Below are 21,063 nucleotides of genomic sequence, written 5' to 3' on the forward strand. Positions count from 1 at the left end.
GATCCTTATCCTTTTGCAGCAACAAGATCAAAGCTTGTCCCATCATTTGCGGAAAGCTATCGCATTCTCAAAGATTCCCACCATCAACACCAGCAACTTGTCCTCAAATTTCTTATAGAATTCAACTCGGAACCCATCGGGTCCCACTGCTTTCCCTGCCTGCATCCTCCCAAACGTCTCGTTCGGGCTGGAAAGTGGAGCTGAGTCCACAAAAGATCAGCCATGATCTCACTGAATGGCGGAGCAGGCTTGAAGAGCCAGATGGCCTACTCCTGCTCCTTGTTCTTATGTTCACCTCCTGATCCCCACAACGGCCCCTCCAACCCTGCTCTACCCTCCTCGCCCAGCCTCGGATACTCCAACCCGTCGAGGATCTCCCTCATTCCCCGCTTCTCTCCGGTGGCTTCAACCCAGACAGGTCCCTATAAAACTCCTCAAATACTTTCTTAATCTGCTCCTGGGCCACCACCAGCTTCCCCATCCTATCCCCTACCCGAACTAACTCCCTCACCGCCGCCTCCCAGCGGTGCATACCTTCTCCCCGTATTCGTTGACCGCCTCCTTCACCCTTCTGAACTGGTCCACCGCTTTCCCTGTGCACCATTTGGCGAACCTCCTTTCTCTTGGCCGAGACCTGGGTCCGGGTCCCCCGCATATCTCCCATCTACCTCCAAAATCTCCTCTTATCAGTTTTTGGCGTTCTTCCCTCGCCTCCTTGTCCACCTTTGCCTTGAACAAAATCACCTCCCCCTCACTACTGTCTTTACTGACTGCAAAACCTCCCCCGTGCAATTAAACCCCACATGTTCCTCAATCACCTTTCCAAACTTATCACAAAGATGTCCGCTAACAACCCCATATCCATTCTCCACCCCAGCCTCTGGACCATCCCCTTCTCCAAAACCACATCCAACCAATGCGGAGCATGTTCCAAAATCCCAATTGGTGAGAACTCCGACCTCCTGACCCCAGCCAATGAATAAGTCTATCCTCAAGTACACATGGTGTACCGGAGAGAAAAATGAATATACCTGTTCATTCGGGTGTAAGAACCTCCAAGGGTCCACTCCTCTCATCTCCCTCTTGAGCCCAACCAGCGTCTTCGCACCCCCGGCTGGACCAGTAAGCGCGGCTGAGACCTGTCCACCTTTGGTTCCTGCACCATATTCTAATTCCCGCCCCCCCACTATCAGCTCGTGGGTATCCAGATCTGGGATGGCACTCAGCACCCTCTTCACAAACCCCACATCATCCCAATTGGGGCCATATACTCTTGTCAGTGCCACCAGCCTCCCCTCTTGCCCCCCCCCGTCACTATTACATGCCTGCCCCCCTGGTCCTCCACCACCTTCTCCATCTGAAACCGCACCCTCTTGCCTACCAATACCGCTACCCACCGAGCCCTGCTATTGAACCCCGAATGGAAAACCTGACTTACCCAACCCTTCCTAAGCCTCACCTGATCCCTCACCCTCAGATGGGTCACCTGCAGCATCACCACATCGTCTTTTAAGCTCTTCAAGAGTGCAAAAAGCCTCAATCTCCTCACCGGTTCCCCTAATCCCCTCATGTTCCATGTCACTATTCTGACTGGGGGTCTATCACCCCCAGCATCCCTCCTATCCTCCTAACCCCGAGCCCTGCCCCTCAGGCCTGACCCGCCGCATCCCTTTGTTACCGATGGACGCCTCCCCCCCTGCATAATCCCCCAATCCACTTCCTCTTGCAAACACCTCTCCCAGTATCGATCCCATTTCCCCACCTTTCACACCTCCCAGGCCCATCGGAACCTGATTGACCAGGTTCTAACGACTGCGGCCCCTCCCCCACCACACTCCCGTTCACTAGCCAACCTTCGCTTGCTAGTGTGGAGGCCCCTGCCCAGGCCCCTCCTCCTCCCAATCCCCTCCCCCATGACCCAGTCTCTGAAAACAAAAACAAAAAACCAAAACCAGTGCAGTACTGTGCCCCAGAGAACCGCCAGAACCCCAAAGCACAATATAATTGTAGCCAACTATAAACAAAGGTAAACTACCCTCCCCTGTTTATCTAACCCCAAATCCCTGCTGTTCCCCCCACAAGTCGATTTCAGCGGGAGCGGTGCGTTAGTGATTTCTGGGAGACCTTCACAGGAGCAGGCTAGTCAATTTCAGCGGGAGCAGTGCGCAAGTGATTTGTGGGAGGTAAGTTTCTCCTTTAAAAACACTTACCTTTGCAGGAGCAGGCCAGTCGATTTCAGCGGGAGCGGAGCGTTAGTGATTTCTGGGAGACCTTAACAGGAGCAGGCTAGTCAATTTCAGCGGGAGCAGTGCGCAAGTGATTTGTGGGAGGTAAGTTTCTCCTTTAAAAACACTTACCTTTGCAGGAGCAGGCCAGTCGATTTCAGCGGGAGCGGAGCGTTAGTGATTTCTGGGAGACCTTAACAGGAGCAGGCTAGTCAATTTCAGCGGGAGCAGTGCGCAAGTGATTTGTGGGAGGTAAGTTTCTCCTTTAAAAACACTTACCTTTGCAGGAGCAGGCCAGTCGATTTCAGCGGGAGCGGTGCGTTAGTGATTTCTGGGAGACCTTCACAGGAGCAGGCTAGTCAATTTCAGCGGGAGCAGTGCGCAAGTGATTTGTGGGAGGAGCAGATCTTGGAGTTTCAGCGGGAGCGGAACGCAGAGGCAGCTGGTGGGTGAGTATTTAGGTAAATACTTACCTGGTCCCGTTTTCGGTCCCTCTTTGCTGTTTTTTTAATTTTAGTGTTTAAGGCGGGAACAGGAAGTTCGACCCGCGGACTTCTGGGAAGTCCCTAAATTCTGGTGGAGAGGAAACCCGAGACACGACACGTGTAGTGTCTCCCACCCGCCCTCCTCCTCTAACCTAATAATAAAACCCATTGGTGTGAGGTAAGTACCATATTTTATTATTATTATTATTATTATTTTTTAAAAAAATTTAATTTAGTTGTTAGCCAGATCTTGGTAGAAAGTTAGAGGGATGGCAGGGAAGGGAGTGCAATGTTCCTCCTGCAGGATGTTTGAGGTGAGGGATGCCGTTAGTGTCCCTGCTGATTTTACCTGCAGGAAGTGCTGCCATCTCCAGCTCCTCCAATACCGAGTTAGGGAACTGGAGCTGGAGTTGGAAGAACTACGGATCATTCGGGAGGCAGAGGGGGTCATAGATAGCAGCTTTAGGGAATTAGTTACACCAAAGATTGGAGATAGATGGGTAACTGTAAGAGGGACTGGGAAGAAGCAGTCAGTGCAGGGATCCCCTGCGGTCGTTCCCCTGAGAAACAAGTAGACCGCTTTGGATACTTGTGGGGGGGGGGGGACTTACCAGGGGTAAGCCATGGGGTACGGGCCTCTGGCACGGAGTCTGTCCCTGTTGCTCAGAAGGGAAGGGGGGAGAGGAGCAGAGCATTAGTAATTGGGGACTCGATAGTCAGGGGCACAGATAGGAGATTTTGTGGGAGCGTGAGAGACTCACGTTTCGTATGTTGCCTCCCAGGTGCAAGGGTACGTGATGTCTCGGATCGTGTTTTCCGGGTCCTTAAGGGGGAGGGGGAGCAGCCCCAAGTCGTGGTCCACATTGGCACTAACGACATAGGTAGGAAAGGGGACAAGGATGTCAGGCAGGCTTTCAGGGAGCTAGGATGGAAGCTCAGAACTAGAACAAACAGAGTTGTTATCTCTGGGTTGTTGCCCGTGCCACGTGATAGTGAGATGCGGAATAGGGAGAGAGAGCAATTAAACACGTGGCTACAGGGATGGTGCAGGCGGGAGGGATTCAGATTTCTGGATAACTGGGGCTCTTTCTGGGAAAAGTGGGACCTCTACAGACAGGATGGTCTACATCTGAACCTGAGGGGCACAAATATCCTAGGGGGGAGATTTGTTAGTGCTCTTAGGGGGGTTTAAACTAATGCAGCAGGGGCATGGGAACCTGGATTGTAGTTTTAGGGTAAGGGAGAATGAGAGTATAGAGGTCAAGAGCACAGATTTGACGTCGCAGGAGGGGGCCCGTGTTCAGGTAGGTGGTTTGAAGTGTGTCTACTTCAATGCCAGGAGTATACGAAATAAGGTAGGGGAACTGGCAGCATGGGTTGGTACCTGGGACTTCGATGTTGTGGCCATTTCGGAGACATGGATAGAGCAGGGACAGGAATGGATGTTGCAGGTTCCGGGGTTTAGGTGTTTTAGTAAGCTCAGAGAAGGAGGCAAAAGAGGGGGAGGTGTGGCGCTGCTAGTCAAGAGCAGTATTACGGTGGCGGAGAGGATGCTAGATGGGGACTCATCTTCCGAGGTAGTATGGGCTGAGGTTAGAAACAGGAAAGGAGAGGTCACCCTGTTGGGAGTTTTCTATAGGCCTCCAAATAGTTCTAGGGATGTAGAGGAAAGGATGGCGAGGATGATCCTGGATAAGAGCGAAAGTAACAGGGTAGTTATTATGGGAGACTTTAACTTTCCAAATATTGACTGGAAAGGATATAGTTCGAGTACATTCGATGGGTCGTTTTTTGTACAGTGTGTGCAGGAGGGTTTCCTGACACAATATGTTGACAGGCCAACAAGAGGCAAGGCCACGTTGGATTTGGTTTTGGGTAATGAACCAGGCCAGGTGTTGGATTTGGAGGTAGGAGAGCACTTTGGGGACAGTGACCACAATTCGGTGACGTTTACGTTAATGATGGAAAGGGATAAGTATACACCGCAGGGCAAGAGTTATAGCTGGGGGAAGGGCAATTATGATGCCATTAGATGTGACTTGGGGGGGATAAGGTGGAGAAGTAGGCTGCAAGTGTTGGGCACACTGGATAAGTGGAGCTTGTTCAAGGATCAGCTACTGCGTGTTCTTGATAAGTATGTACCGGTCAGGCAGGGAGGAAGGCGTAGAGCGAGGGAACCGTGGTTTACCAAAGAAGTGGAATCTCTTGTTAAGAGGAAGAAGGAGGCCTATGTGAAGATGAGGTGTGAAGTTTCAGTTGGGGCGATGGATAGTTACAAGGTAGCGAGGAAGGATCTAAAGAGAGAGCTAAGACGAGCAAGGAGGGGACATGAGAAGTATTTGGCAGGTAGGATCAAGGAAAACCCAAAAGCTTTCTATAGGTATGTCAGGAATAAGCGAATGACTAGGGAAAGAGTAGGACCAGTCAAGGACAGGGATGGGAAGTTGTGTGTGGAGTCTGAAGAGATAGGCGAGATACTAAATGAATATTTTTCGTCAGTATTCACTCAGGATAAAGATAATGTTGTGGAGGAGAATGCTGAGACCCAGGCTATTAGAACAGATGGCGTGGAGGTATGTAGGGAAGAGGTGTTGGCAATTCTGGACAGGCTGAAAAAAGATAAGTCCCCGGGGCCTGATGGGAATTATCCAAGGATTCTCTGGGAGGCCAGGGAAGTGATTGCTGGACATTTGGCTTTGATTTTTATGTCATCATTGGCGACAGGAATAGTGCCAGAGGACTGGAGGATAGCAAATGTGGTCCCTTTGTTCAAAAAGGGGAGCAGAGACAACCCTGGCAACTATAGACCGGTGAGCCTCACGTCTGTAGTGGGTAAAGTCTTGGAGGGGATTATAAGAGACAAGATTTATAATCATCTAGATAGGAATAATATGATCAGGGATAGTCAGCATGGCTTTGTGAAGGGTAGGTCATGCCTCACAAACCTTATCGAGTTCTTTGAGAAGGTGACTGAACAGGTAGACGAGGGTAGAGCAGTTGATGTGGTGTATATGGATTTCAGCAAAGCGTTTGATAAGGTTCCCCACGGTAGGCTATTGCAGAAAATACGGAGGCTGGGGATTGAGGGTGATTTAGAGATGTGGATCAGAAATTGGCTAGCTGAAAGAAGACAGAGGGTGGTGGTTGATGGGAAATGTTCAGAATGGAGTTCAGTTACAAGTGGAGTACCACAAGGATCTGTTCTGGGGCCGTTGCTGTTTGTCATTTTTATCAATGACCTAGAGGAAGGCGCAGAAGGGTGGGTGAGTAAATTTGCAGATGATACTAAAGTCGGTGGTGGTGTCGACAGTGTGGAAGGATGTAGCAGGTTACAGAGAGATATAGATAAGCTGCAGAGCTGGGCTGAGAGGCGGCAAATGGAGTTTAATGTAGAGAAGTGTGAGGTGATTCACTTTGGAAGGAATAACAGGAATGCGGAATATGTGGCTAATGGTAAAGTTCTTGGAAGTGTGGATGAGCAGAGGGATCTAGGTGTCCATGTACATAGATCCCTGAAAGTTGCCACCCAGGTTGATAGGGTTGTGAAGAAGGCCTGTGGAGTGTTGGCCTTTATTGGTAGAGGGATTGAGTTCCAGAGTCAGGAGGTCATGTTGCAGCTGTACAAAACTCTGGTACGGCCGCATTTGGAGTATTGCGTACAGTTCTGGTCACCGCATTATAGGAAGGACGTGGAGGCTTTGGAGCGGGTGCAGAGGAGATTTACCAGGATGTTGCCTGGTATGGAGGGAAAATCTTACGAGGAAAGGCTGATGGACTTGAGGTTGTTTTCGTTAGAGAGAAGAAGGTTAAGAGGAGACTTAATAGAGGCATACAAAATGATCAGGGGGTTAGATAGGGTGGACAGTGAGAGCCTTCTCCCGCGGATGGAAATGGTTGGCACGAGGGGACATAGCTTTAAACTGAGGGGTAATAGATATAGGACAGAGGTCAGAGGTAGGTTCTTTACGCAAAGAGTAGTGAGGCCGTGGATTGCCCTACCTGCAACAGTAGTGAACTCTCCAACATTGAGGGCATTTAAAAGTTTATTGGATAAACATATGGATGATAATGGCATAGTGTAGGTTAGATGGCTTTTGTTTCGGTGCAACATCGTGGGCCGAAGGGCCTGTACTGCGCTGTATCGTTCTATGTTCTATGTTCTAAATACATAACAAGAAACAACCAGAGAGATAAAGGCTGCATGGATGGAGTAGGTGCCCCGGTGAAGGCGGCAGTGTTGAAGACATCAGCCAAGGTACTGGAGCAGGGAGAGAAGTTGAAGAGGGTAGAGGAGGCCCTGTCGCATCACAGTGACCAGTTCACCTCGATGGGTGAGGAGTTGCAGAGGATGGCGGTGGCTAACAAAGGGCTCCGAGCTTAGGTGAAGAACCTGCAGAACAGGTTAAGCACAATCCCCATCGCCTCAATCCAAGTCCCAATTTCAGTCCCATCGCTCATTTCAGTTCCAGTCCATCGGTCTTCACGAACATCTCCGCCGCCTCCACCGTCTCGAAGTAGAACTCCCTCGAGTTGTACATCACCCTCAGCATCGCCGGGTAGACCACGCCAAACCTCACGCCGGTGCTATACAATCCCATCCGAAGGCCGCTCCACCATCTCGCCGGTTCCATCGTCAAGTCTTGGTATACTTGAATACCAACACCTTTCCACTTCACCTCACGCGTTTGCTTCGCCTAACTCAGGAACTTCTCCTGAATATGAAACTTATGGAAACAAATTATAACTGCCCTTGGTGGGTCATTTGCTTTCGGCTTGGGCCTGAGCAACCAATGTGCCCGGTCCAACTCATATCGGGAGGGTTCTTCCCCCTCCCCAACAGCTCTGTCAACATCTTTGTGAAGTACTCGGTGGGCCTCGGGCCCTCCACCCTCTCAAGCAGGCCCACGATCTGTAAGGTTTGCCACCTCAACCTGTTCTGCAGGTTCTTCACCTAAGCTCGGAGCCCTTTGTTAGCCACCGCCATCCTCTGCAACTCCTCACCCATCGAGGTGAACTGGTCACTGTGATGCGACAGGGCCTCCTCTACCCTCTTCAACTTCTCTCCCTGCTCCAGTACCTTGGCTGATGTCTTCAACACTGCCGCCTTCACCATCCATGCAGCCATTATCTTCCGCAGCACCTCCATATGCTTGCTGAATTGCCTCTCGAATTCACCGGCCATCAACTCGGTCAGAGTTTCCACTGAGGGGAGCGGCCCCACCCAGCGATCCCCCCTCCGCCATCTTTCCTCCTGCCTGGTTCACCCGTTCACTCGAGGGCAGACTTTCGCTCACCCCCTTCTTTCCAGTGGATCACTTCTGGGACTTCGACATCACCTGACTCCCTTATACTTTGCTGCACCAGCTCGTTCAAAAACTGCCCCTGAAACCGGCCATTAAAGTCCAAAAACCAGAGCTTTGAGCAGGAGCCACCCAACATGCGACCTCCAACTCCATGCCATCACCGGAAGGCCCCAATCGCCCCTCATATGACCAGATCTTCATTCCATGGATCATTCTTGTGAACCACCTCTGGACCCTTTCCAATGCCAACACATCCTTCCTAAGATACAGGGGCTAAAACGGTTCACAATACTCTAAATGGGGTCTGACCAGAGCCTTATACAGCCTCAGAAGTTCACCCTTGCTCTTGTATTCTAGCCCTCTCGACATGAATGCTAACATTGCATTTGCCTTCCCAACTGTCGACTGAACCTGCATGTTTACCTTAAGAGAATCCGGACTTAAGACTCCCAAGTCCCTTTGTGCTTCTGATTTCCTTTCACAAAAGGTCAAGGTGCAGTGCAGAAAGGGAGATGTTTAAAGAGATAGCGAAGCGTCATATATCCTGGAAGCCTATGCACTCTCTGTAAGGCGGCAGGATATTCATGCTATGCCTCCCTGTTAAAGCTCGTGTGTGCTCCCGTATGCCAAGCACGTTTCCGACTTTCCGAATGTGGTAAGCTCAACAATAACTACGAGGACCTTGTCATCTGAATGTGGCTGGGCTCTGCTCCTCTCAGCAAACTTGTGGTCATAGCGCTCTTGCCTGCACCCTTTAATATTACATTCAATGCTCCATTTAGTGATTGCAAGGCTCTGTTCACAACATAGGGATGCAGTGCTGTATGCCCCCTCAGCTAAACACTCGCCTAAGGCAGTGATGCTAATTGTAAATGTTGACAAATTGAGCTCATTGGGGCCTTAGAGCCAGCTCCGGAAGTGCATTTTGTAGCTTGATACTATCCCGAGGGAAGCAATTGGACAGGAGCGAGGATGTAGTGAAGCTGATGTGTGCACTTGATTATCAAATGAACGTAACCTTGAGGGCTTCAGAAGGTCTGAGCCTGCTGCAGTTCACCAGGGACAGCCATGATCGTGGACTGTCTTTGCTCAGGAGGAGGCATCGTAATGTATGGCTGACAATGTTAGAATCTCATCATCCTCAGGTGATTCCCATCCAAAACGAAGTGAGGGTGAATGCAGGCTAGCATCCCTAACTGCAAATACTCGATGTCAGTGCAATTGCACGGGTCATGTCAAAATGGATCTCTGGAAACATGCATTATATCCTTGGTAGCCTTGGCCCGAGTGCGATACAACCTAAAATGTGGATGTGCATGCACAAGATAGTTTTGTTCCTCTAGGTGACACAGAGAGTGCTGTGCAGTTGCTGATGCTGGATCTCCTCGAGGAGCTTTGTCACATTGAAGACTTGCAGTTACGAGCCTAGCAAGGATGGTAAAGCAGCTGCTGCCTTTTGTAGGCTGCCATAGCGACAGAGATGTGTGAGAGTCGCTTGAAGAGACAGTACTGCACCTGTTCTCCTGAGGTCTCACCCTTGTTCAAAGAATTCAGGACAATGTGAATATCATGGGCTGGATTTTCCGAGCCTCCGCGCCAAAATCGCGGTCCCCGGAGAATCGCTCGGAAATCCCTCGCACGCAATCTACGCGGCGCGGGTAGGGGGCCATTGACAGAGGGCCCATACTGGCCGGGTTCCCGACGGTGTGGTTCTAATCACGTATCGGCCGTCAGGAACCTCGGGTGGCATCTGCGGATTCAGTCCGCGCAGCCCTGGTGGGGGGGGGGGGCAGGGGAATCGCTCACCGGGGGGAGGGGGCCCTCATGGACGGCCAGGGGAGTGATTGGGCGGCACGGAATTGCGGGTGCGCTCTATCTCGGGGGGGGGGGTCCTACATTTTTGATGCCGCTCCGCAGTGCCAGTCCACCATGTCCCATGAGGCGGCCACAGCAGCCGCCACCGTGCTCATGCGCGGACTCCCGACCGGAAGTGTGGGGCCCCGTATCTGCAGCCAGAAGCACCCCGGGGCCCTGCCAGCCTCCTGCAGGTAGGAGAATCGCTTAGGACTTTCTTAAGGAAAGTCCAGATTGAAACGCCAGCGTTTCCACGCAGGCGAGGGGACATTGCCCTATTTTTGGAGAATCCAACCCCATATGTAAGCATTCGTACTCATTGGAGTGAATGGTTGAAATTAAAAGATGGAAATGATGGTGTTCATGTGGGTCCATGATAGAGGGCACTTGTTCAAGAGGATAATCACTACTGCTCATCGCCCTCATTCTGGAATCTGATGGCTACGAGGGCCTCACATGCACATCTGCCTCACCTGCCCTATGCCTCTTCCCCTGTAGCATTGGCTTCCTTGACCTCAGCTCCCTCACCACCTTCGATGTCCTCCCCAATGGAGGAGATCTGCAGCTCTTCCACCCTATCATCTAGCAGTTCCTCCCCACTTTGCTTTACCTGGTTGTGAAGCTTGTTTTCTATTTCTTCCTATGACGATTAACGAGTCACTGTGGGTTAAAGAGCTTGGCTCATATATAATACACAAATATTCACCTCTAAAATCGTGCCCAGCACAGAATGTGTTTCAATATTCCCCTTCCCCCTACCCTTTAGATGATGATACTAGATTCTTTGGCATTACATGGAGGGACTGGGAAAAAGCAGTCAGTGCAGGGATCCCCTGCGGTCGTTCCCCTGAGAAACAAGTATACCGCTTTGGATACTTGTGGGGGGGGGGACTTACCAGGGGTAAGCCATGGGGTACGGGCCTCTGGCACGGAGTCTGTCCCTGTTGCTCAGAAGGGAAGGGGGGAGAGGAGCAGAGCATTAGTAATTGGGGACTCTATAGTCAGGGGCACAGATAGGAGATTTTGTGGGAGCGTGAGAGACTCACGTTTGGTATGTTGCCTCCCAGGTGCAAGGGTACGTGATGTCTCGGATCGTGTTTTCCGGGTCCTTAGGGGGAGGGGGAGCAGCCCCAAGTCGTGGTCCACATTGGCACTAACGACATAGGTAGGAAAGGGGACAAGGATGTCAGGCAGGCTTTCAGGGAGCTAGGATGGAAGCTCAGAACTAGAACAAACAGAGTTGTTATCTCTGGGTTGTTGCCCGTGCCACGTGATAGTGAGATGAGGAATAGGGAGAGAGAGCATTTAAACACGTGGCTACAGGGATGGTGCAGGCGGGAGGGATTCAGATTTCTGGATAACTGGGGCTCTTTCTGGGGAAGGTGGGACCTCTACAGACAGGATGGTCTACATCTGAACCTGAGGGGCACAAACATCCTGGGGGGGAGATTTGTTAGTGCTCTTTGGGGGGGTTTAATCTAATGCAGCAGGGGCATGGGAACCTGGATTGTAGTTTTAGGGTAAGGGAGAATGAGAGTATAGAGGTCAGGAGCACAGATTTGACGTCGCAGGAGGGGGCCAGTGTTCAGGTAGGTGGTTTGAAGTGTGTCTACTTCAATGCCAGGAGTATACGAAACAAGGTAGGGGAACTGGCAGCATGGGTTGGTACCTGGGACTTCGATGTTGTGGCCATTTCGGAGACATGGATAGAGCAGGGACAGGAATGGATGTTGCAGGTTCCGGGGTTTAGGTGTTTTAGTAAGCTCAGAGAAGGAGGCAAAAGAGGGGGAGGTGTGGCGCTGCTAGTCAAGAGCAGTATTACGGTGGCGGAGAGGATGCTAGATGGGGACTCTTCTTCCGAGGTAGTATGGGCTGAAGTTAGAAACAGGAAAGGAGAGGTCACCCTGTTGGGAGTTTTTTATAGGCCTCCTAATAGTTCTAGGGATGTAGAGGAAAGGATGGCGAAGATGATTCTGGATATGAGCGAAAGTAACAGGGTAGTTATTATGGGAGACTTTAACTTTCCAAATATTGACTGGAAAAGATATAGTTCGAGTACAATAGATGGGTCGTTTTTGTACAGTGTGTGCAGGAGGGTTTCCTGAAACAATATGTTGACAGGCCAACAAGAGGCGAGGCCACGTTGGATTTGGTTTTGGGTAATGAACCAGGCCAGGTGTTGGATTTGGAGGTAGGAGAGCACTTTGGGGACAGTGACCGCAATTCGGTGACGTTTACGTTAATGATGGAAAGGGATAAGTATACACCGCAGGGCAAGAGTTATAGCTGGGGGAAGGGCAATTATGATGCCATTAGACGTGACTTGGGGAGGATAAGGTGGAGAAGTAGGCTGCAAGTGTTGGGCACACTGGATAAGTGGGGCTTGTTCAAGGATCAGCTACTGCGTGTTCTTGATAAGTATGTACCGGTCAGACAGGAAGGAAGGCGTCGAGCGAGGGAACCGTGGTTTACCAAGGAAGTGGAATCTCTTGTTAAGAGGAAGAAGGAGGCCTATGTGAAGATGGAGTGTGAAGTTTCGGTTGGGGCGATGGATAGTTACAAGGTAGCGAGGAAGGATCTAAAGAGAGAGCTAAGACGAGCAAGGAGGGGACATGAGAAGTATTTGGCAGGAAGGATCAAGGAAAACCCAAAAGCTTTCTATAGGTATGTCAGGAATAAGCGAATGACTAGGGAAAGAGTAGGACCAGTCAAGGACAGGGATGGGAAATTGTGTGTGGAGTCTGAAGAGATAGGCGAGATACTAAATGAATATTTTTCGTCAGTATTCACTCAGGAAAAAGATAATGTTGTGGAGGAGAATGCTGAGCCCCAGGCTAATAGAATAGATGGCACTGAGGTACGTAGGGAAGAGGTGTTGGCAATTCTGGACAGGCTGAAAATAGATAAGTCCCCGGGACCTGATGGGATTTATCCTAGGATTCTCTGGGAGGCCAGGGAAGAGATTGCTGGACCTTTGGCTTTGATTTTTATGTCATCATTGGCTACAGGAATAGTGCCAAAGGACTGGAGGACAGCAAATGTGGTCCGTTTGTTCAAAAAGGGGAGCAGAGACAACCCCGGCAACTATAGACCGGTGAGCCTCACGTCTGTAGTGGATAAAGTCTTGGAGGGGATTATAAGAGACAAGATTTATAATCATCTAGATAGGACTAATATGATCAGGGATAGTCAGCATGGCTTTGTGAAGGGTAGGTCATGCCTCACAAACCTTATTGAGTTCTTTGAGAAGGTGACTGAACAGGTAGACGAGGGTAGAGCAGTTGATGTGGTGTATATGGATTTCAGCAAAGCGTTTGATAAGGTTCCCCACGGTAGGCTATTGCAAAAAATATGGAGGCTGGGGATTGAGGGTGATTTAGAGATGTGGATCAGAAATTGGCTAGCTGAAAGAAGACAGAGGGTGGTGGTTGATGGGAAATGTTCAGAATGGAGTACAGTCACAAGTGAAGTACCACAAGGATCTGTTCTGGGGCCGTTGCTGTTTGTCATTTTTATCAATGACCTAGAGGAAGGCGCAGAAGGGTGGGTGAGTAAATTTGCAGACGATACTAAAGTCGGTGGTGTTGTCGATAGTGTGGAAGGATGTAGCAGGTTGCAGAGGGATATAGATAAGCTGCAGAGCTGGGCTGAGAGGTGGCAAATGGAGTTTAATGTAGAGAAGTGTGAGGTGATTCACTTTGGAAGGAATAACAGGAATGCGGAATATTTGGCTAATGGTAAAGTTCTTGAAAGTGTGGATGAGCAGAGGGATCTAGGTGTCCATGTACATAGATCCCTGAAAGTTGCCACCCAGGTTGATAGGGTTGTGAAGAAGGCCTATGGAATGTTGGCCTTTATTGGTAGAGGGATTGAGTTCCGGAGTCGGGAGGTCATGTTGCAGCTGTACAGAACTCTGGTACGGCCGCATTTGGAGTATTGCGTACAGTTCTGGTCACCGCATTATAGGAAGGACGTGGAGGCTTTGGAGCGGGTGCAGAGGAGATTTACCAGGATGTTGCCTGGTATGGAGGGAAAATCTTACGAGGAAAGGCTGATGGACTTGAGGTTGTTTTCGTTGGAGAGAAGAAGGTTAAGAGGAGACTTAATAGAGGCATACAAAATGATCAGGGGGTTGGATAGGGTGGACAGTGAGAGCCTTCTCCCGCGGATGGATATGGCTGGCACGAGGGGACATAACTTTAAACTGAGGGGTAATAGATATAGGACAGAGGTCAGAGGTAAGGTTCTTTACGCAAAGAGTAGTGAGGCCGTGGAATGCCGTACCTGCTACAGTAGTGAACTCGCCAACATTGAGGGCATTTAAAAGTTTATTGGATAAACATATGGATGATAATGGCATAGTGTAGGTTAGATGGCTTTTGTTTCGGTGCAGCATCGTGGGCCGAGGGGCCTGTAGTGGGCTGTATTGTTCTATGTTCTATGTTTAGTCAGGAACTGAGATTATTTGGGGTGGAAGGAGGGCGGAGGTAAGGGCTGAGGCTTCGCATGTGCGAGCCTGCAAGCGGAACCATTGTAACCTGCATGTGAAACATGTCAAGTCACCCAATTTCTCCTAACTACCTCCTAATTCTGGGGAATTTTGAAGCTGTGACCAAGGGGTTAATACAAGATGATCGATTAGTGCCACTTCTCAGTATGCATCTCACATCAGTGTCCTTCATTTGTACCTTTTGAGATTTCCTGGATTGTGAATAAAGGGCTCGTAACCTGTCTCAGCTGTGTATCTCTCCTCATCTGAGAATACTCATATCTATTGGCCGGCTGTTTAATCGGACCCCAGTGCAATGCACCAATCGTCCAGAGCACTCAGAAGTTGAGTTTGTCCTAATTTAATTTGTTTGCTGGTCTATCGCTTCACGTGCTTGTCGCCAGGTGCACGTCGATTATGTAGCATTGTGAAAAACATTGGCTAGATTGCACAGCAACATGCCCTATTGATCAGCTTGGGAGTATGTTTCCGGCAAGCACCCCTTTTAATGTGTATGAATGACAATATAATTTATGCAAAGAACATATCTTTGCATCTATCGCATCTGCTTTTACAATGCTGTAAAACCGAAATCCGTGCTCTCGCAATATTTTCCGCCCAACATGATGCCTGCTGTGGACCGAAGCAGAAAATTCCCACCTAAGATCAATAAACTTCTTGATATTAAAAACACCAAGAGATTTGGGATCGTACAGGAAAATAGCTTTGAGGTTGAGGATCAGCCATGATTGAGATGAATGACAGAGTGGGCTCGATGGACCAATGGCCTACTATTATTCCTATGTCACACATGTCTAATGCTCGGAGATATTTGTGATCCTCAATTCTGGCCTCATGTGCATCCTTGATTTTAATTCTTCCACCACTGCCAGCCATGCTTTCAGTAGTTGCCTAGCCCCTAAGATCTTGAATTTCCTTCCTAAATCTGTTTCTCAACCTCCTTCTCCTCCTTTAAATGTGTGTTAAGCCCCCCCTGGTTGACCAAGCTTTTTTTCACTTGTCCTAATATTCTCTTAAGTAGCTGTTGTAGTACCAGGTATTGCGGTACCTAAGATGTGGATGACCATTGGTTAGACCCAGGAGTCTACCATTGGCTGTTGTACATAGCTCTGCCCTGAGAGGCGGAGTACCCTCTCCCCCGTATAGCCGACCTGGTAAACAGGATCGCACAATAAAAGGTCTTCTCCACAGTGGACCTCAAGTCCGCCTACCACCAGCTACCCCTCCGCATTAGTGACCGCAAGTACACTGCCTTCGAAGCAGATGGGCGGCTCTGTCAATTTTTAAGAGTTCCCTTTGGGGTCACTAATGGGGTCTCGGTCTTCCAGCGAGAGATGGACTGAATGGTTGACCGGTACGGCTTATGCGCAACGTTCCCGTATCTGGATAACGTCACCATCTGCGGCCATGACCAGCAGGACCACGACACCAACCTCTGCAAATTCCTCCATACCGCGAAAATCCTTAATCTGACATACAATAAGGATAAATGCGTGTTTAGCACCGACCGTCTAGCCATTCTAGGCTACGTAGTGCGAAGTGGAGTCATAGGCCCCGACCCTGAGCGCATGCGCCCCCTTATGGAGTTCCCCCTCCCTCACTGCCCCAAGGCCCTGAAGCGCTGCCTCGGGTTCTTCAGCTGTTATGCACAGTGGGTCCCCAATTACGCAGACAAAGCCCGACCCCTGATCCAGTCCACAACCTTCCCCCTGTCGACGGAGGCCCGCCAGGCCTTCAGCCGCATCAAAGCAGACATTGCTAAGGCCACGATGCGCACCATCGACGAGTCCCTCCCCTTCCAGGTCGAGAGCGATGCGTCCGACATAGCTCTGGCGGCCATCCTAAATCAAGCGGGCAGGCCTGTGGCTTTCTTCTCCCGTACCCTCCATGCTTCCGAAATTCACCACTCCTCGGTCGAAAAGGAGGCCCAGGCCATAGTAGAAGCTGTGCGACACTGGTGGCATTATCTGGCCGGCAGGAGATTCACTCTCCTCACGGCCCAACGGTCGGTTGCCTTCATGTTCGATAATGCACAGCGGGGCAAGATTAAGAACGGCAAGATCTTGCGGTGGAGGATAGAACTCTCCACCTTCAATTACGAGATCTTGTACCGTCCGGGGAAGCTAAATGACCCGCCTGATGCTCTGTCCCGCGGCACATGTGCCACACCACAAGTGGACCGTCTCTGATCCCTCCACGAGGACCTCTGCCACCCGGGGGTCACTCACTTTTTCCATTTTATCAAGGCCCGCAACCTGCCCCACTCCATCGAGGAGGTCAGGACAGTCACCAGGGACTGCCAAATCTGCGCGGAGTGCAAACCGCACTTCTACCGGCCAGAGAGGGCGCACCTGATAAAGGCTTCCCGTCCCTTTGAACGCCTCGGCATGGACTTCAAAGGCCCCCTCCCCTCCACCGACCGCAACACGTACTTCCTTAACATGATTGACGAATACTCCCGGTTCCCATTCACCATCCCCTGCCCAGACATGACCACAACCACCGTCATCAAGGCCCTCCAGGGTATCTTTACACTGTTCGGTTTCCCCGCATATATACACAGTGATAGGGGGTCCTCCTTTATGAGCGACGAACTGCGTCAATTCCTGCTCAGCAAGGGCATCGCCTCGAGCAGGACGACAAGTTACAACCCCGGGGAAACGGGCAGGTAGAGAGGGAGAACGGAACGGTCTGGAAGACCTTCCTGCTGGCCCTACGGTCCAGGAATCTCCCAGTCTCCCGCTGGCAGAAAGCCCTCCCGGTGGCCCTCCACGCCATCCGGTCGCTGCTCTGTACAACCACAAATCAGACACCTCACGAACGTCTCCTTGTTTTCCCCAGGAAGTCCTCCTCCGAGACCTCGCTCCCAACCTGGCTAGCGACACCCGGGCCCATCTTGCTTCGGAAACATGTGAGGGCGCACAAGTCGGACCCGTTGGTCGAGAGGGTCCACCTGCTGCACGCCAACCCCCAGTACGCCTACGTAGCGTTCCCTGACGGCCGGCAGGACACAGTCTCCCTTCGGGACCTGGCGCCCGCCGGAGCCCCACGCGCACCCGAACCATTGCCCCCACCTTCCCCACAGCACCTCACTGGAAGGTCAGTATTCCCGCCGCTCCTGCCTAGGCCCGACCACACACCGACGCCTCCTACAGGCGCTTCCCCCTCCTGTCAACCTTTTGCCCCAACAGTGCCGCCTAGGGGTGATGAAGGTGCCAGGGAGGACGACATCACGCTCCCACAGTCGCAACCGCCGGGACCCCCATCAGAATCAGCGCCGAGGCCCAGACGCTCCAGAAGGACAACCAGGCCACCCGATCGACTGATTGCTGCACTATGAACACTTTGTAAGTATCCTCAACATCACGGTACCTCCATATCTGGTCATACCATGCGAAAGGCGACTATTAACGCTGGCCACCACCCCCGCCGGGCTCTTTTTTAAGAGGGGGTGAATGTGGTAGTACCAGGTATTGCGGTACCTAAGAGGTGGATGACCATTGGTTAGACCCAGGAGTCTACCATTGGCTGTTGTACATAGCTCCGCCCTGAGAGGCAGAGTATAAGAACCGGTGCCGTCCCAGCAGCCTTCACTTTCTGTATCAAAGCTGCTGGGGAAGAGTTCTAGCAGATTAAAGCCTTCAGTTATGGAATCACTTTGTCTTGAGTGTAATTGATTGCGCATCAGTAGCTCAGTGTCAAATTTTGTTTGATGATTTTGTATTACTACATTCACAGTGCTATATAAATACAAGATGTTGTTGGTACAGAAGCAAAAGAATAAAACACCAAGATCCTTAAAATTACTTCAAGAATTGTAACTAAATTGGCAGAGACAGAACATTTGGTTATTTTATCTTAATAGTGACATAATATCCATCCAGGCAGCTTTGCCAAAAATTTCACAAGACTCAAGACATAAAGAAACTGCTTTCCATTTTGCGAACTATAACAAGTTGCATAAAAACCATGAAAGGGAAAAGAATTGGTGCCATTTAATCTGGCAACACTTCGATACATGCACAAAAATTTATTAAAATACACGAGCAAACATCTTTAAAATTTAGCTGCAGATTCTAAATATACCTCTAACTTAGAAAAAACCCAGAACTACTCCTTATTTAGTACTGACTTCCACTGAATTTCAAACTTACCTTGTTGCCAACCATATTTTGGCTCTGGTGCAGCCAATGATGTCATGCAGCTCTTGGTGAAGACTTGAATTGGTTCTTTGTTTTGAGTCAAAGTGAGACCGCAATAAATGAACTGCCTGAATAAATGAAAGAAAAACAATTTGTTGACTGCAGTGACAACCAGCGGTTAACTGAAGACAATTCCAATAATGGCAGCAGACAAATATGTGACAATGCTTCAGAAATTGCTTGAAATTAACTTGAAAGGCACACCACAGTGTGAGGCTTTCAGCTAATGGTAAGTACAATTTGCAATGAATTCTACAAAGATTTAATGCATCATGATGACCTTTCATTTTTTTCAAATTCCGAAGCAATATCCCTGTAAACATTCTTCAGCAAAGGAAATCTGCCACCCTTCAATGGTCTCGCTTACATGTGGCTCCTGGGCTCACAGCAATGTGATTGATTCTTCACTGCAATCTAAAATAGCCTAGCATAGAAACATAGAAAGAAGTCTTACAACACCAGGTTATAGCCCAACAGGTTTCTTTGGAATCACTAGCTTTCGGAATGTAGCTCATCCATCAGGTGAGTGTCAGTGTCTATATGCGCAATTTTCTTGGAGATCCTCTCCACTTTGAGCCGGTAGTTTGCTGCGTTGATGGTAGCCATGATGTGGAGATGTCGGTATTGGACTGGGATGGGCACAGTAAGAAGTCTTTCAACACCAGGTTAAAGTCCAACAAGTTTCTTTGAAATCACTAGCTTTCGGAGTGTAGCTCCTTGAAACCCTCGTGTGAAAGATGGGATTCAGTGAGACTGATTGGCTTCAGGTGTGACAAGCATCTGGGAGGAGTTGATGAGAAATTCATAGAAACAGCTTTGGTCACTTGTCTTAAGTGTGTGGTGTGTCTGACCAGAGGTCATTTATTGGCTTACTGGACTATGTACTGAGTATAAGTTAGATTTTGTAACTTGTGTTATCCTTAAGAATTTATATATATTTGTACAGGTATAGCTGTGGATGAAGGACTAGTGTAATTCAGGGCTTGGTTAGCACACTGGGCTAAATAGCTGGCTTTGAAAGCAGACCAAGGCAGGCCAGCAGCACGATTCAATTCCCGTACCAGCCTCCTCGATCAGGCGCCGGAATGGAGCGACTAGGGGCTTTTCACAGTAACTTCATTTGAAGCCTACTTGTGACAATAAGCGATTCTCATTCTCATATAGTTCATCTTGTTTAACAAATGTTTTATTCTTTGATTAAAGGTTAATCAGCAGATTCTGTTCAGTAGCTGCTCTCTCCATTTTTATGAACAAAAATATAAAAGTTAGGATCTATCAGGTCTAGTTCTGCCCAAAGATTTGACTTACCCAGCAGCAACATCAGCTGGGGTCGTAACACATGGGTCCTACAAGTCAGTCTTAGCTTATTGGTAACATTCTTTGAATCAGAAAGTTAAGGGTTCCACCTTCACTCGAAAGACTTCAAAATATAGTTCAGGCTGGCACGCCATTGCATATCTAAGGAAGTGCTGCACTGTCTGAGTTGCCACCTTTCAGATTAAATTTTAAACTGGGGTTCTGTGTGCTTCTAAATTGGGTATAAAAAATACCATGTCACTATTTGAAGAAGAGGAGAGTTCACCCCATGGCTTTGACAATATTTATTCCTCACCTGACACAACTAAAATCAGAATGATGGCTGGGTTTTATGCTGATGTTTTAAGGTAAGCCTTGACCCGACTTTCTGACTTAGGCAAAGCTTTAGTCCATCGTCTTTTACTGCGGAAATAAATCTTTTTTGAAATATATTGTTTATGGATCAAATAGGGTTAAATAGCAATGAAAAAAATCAAGATGAACCAAGCAGATGATTGACACAAACTCTCACAGTTTCATTGCATTGCATCAGTTCAGTAAATGCCCAAAATCTTATCTGGTGAATGGTGTTACTGAGCAACCGACACGGTGGCACAGTGGTTAGCACTGCTGCCTCACAGCTCCAGGGACCCGGGTTCAATTCTGGCTTTGGGTGACTGTCTGTGTAGAGTTCGCACTGTCTCCCTGTGCATGCGTGGGTTTCCTCTGGGTGCTCCAGTTTCCCCCCACAGTCCAAACATGTGCAGGTTAGGAGGATTGGCCATGCTAAATTGCCTTTTAGCGTCCAAAAGATTAGGTCAGGTTCCTGGGTTACGGGGATAGGGTGGGGGCATGGGTTTAAGTAGGGTGCTCTTTCCAAGGACCTGTACGGACTCAATGAGCCGAATGACCTCTTTCCGCATTGTAAATTCTATGGTTCTATAACCAAGTAAGAATTTGCTAAAATTTGTTAAAATTACCTCAATCTACATGCATGATGCTCTTCTACTTTGGCCTCTATACTTGACATATGGTCAATCAGTTCACCAAAATCACACTGCAATGTTATTAGAGGTTAAATGAAAATGAATGATCAAAAGATTTACTGGTTTAGGAATCGGGAGCATGCAGGAGGAATCGAGAGCATGCAGGAGGAATCGGGTGCATGCAGGCAGGGAAGGCCCCGGG

General features: G+C 49.4%; 1 protein-coding gene across 5 annotated transcripts in view; it reads right to left on the reverse strand.

The window, feature by feature from the left end:
• The window catches only part of thada (THADA armadillo repeat containing), an 820,576-nt gene that overhangs the window by 285,854 nt on the left and 513,659 nt on the right, over nucleotides 1-21,063 (reverse strand). For all 5 annotated transcript variants that reach the window (XM_072510451.1, XM_072510443.1, XM_072510470.1 and 2 more), the window contains one exon: nucleotides 18,532-18,647. In XM_072510451.1, the coding sequence (XP_072366552.1) occupies nucleotides 18,532-18,647 (116 nt within the window). The remainder of the gene's footprint in view (nucleotides 1-18,531; nucleotides 18,648-21,063) is intronic.

The sequence above is a fragment of the Scyliorhinus torazame genome, chromosome 1 (genome assembly GCF_047496885.1).
Source record: "Scyliorhinus torazame isolate Kashiwa2021f chromosome 1, sScyTor2.1, whole genome shotgun sequence".
In the NCBI taxonomy this organism is placed as follows: Eukaryota; Metazoa; Chordata; class Chondrichthyes; order Carcharhiniformes; family Scyliorhinidae; genus Scyliorhinus; species Scyliorhinus torazame.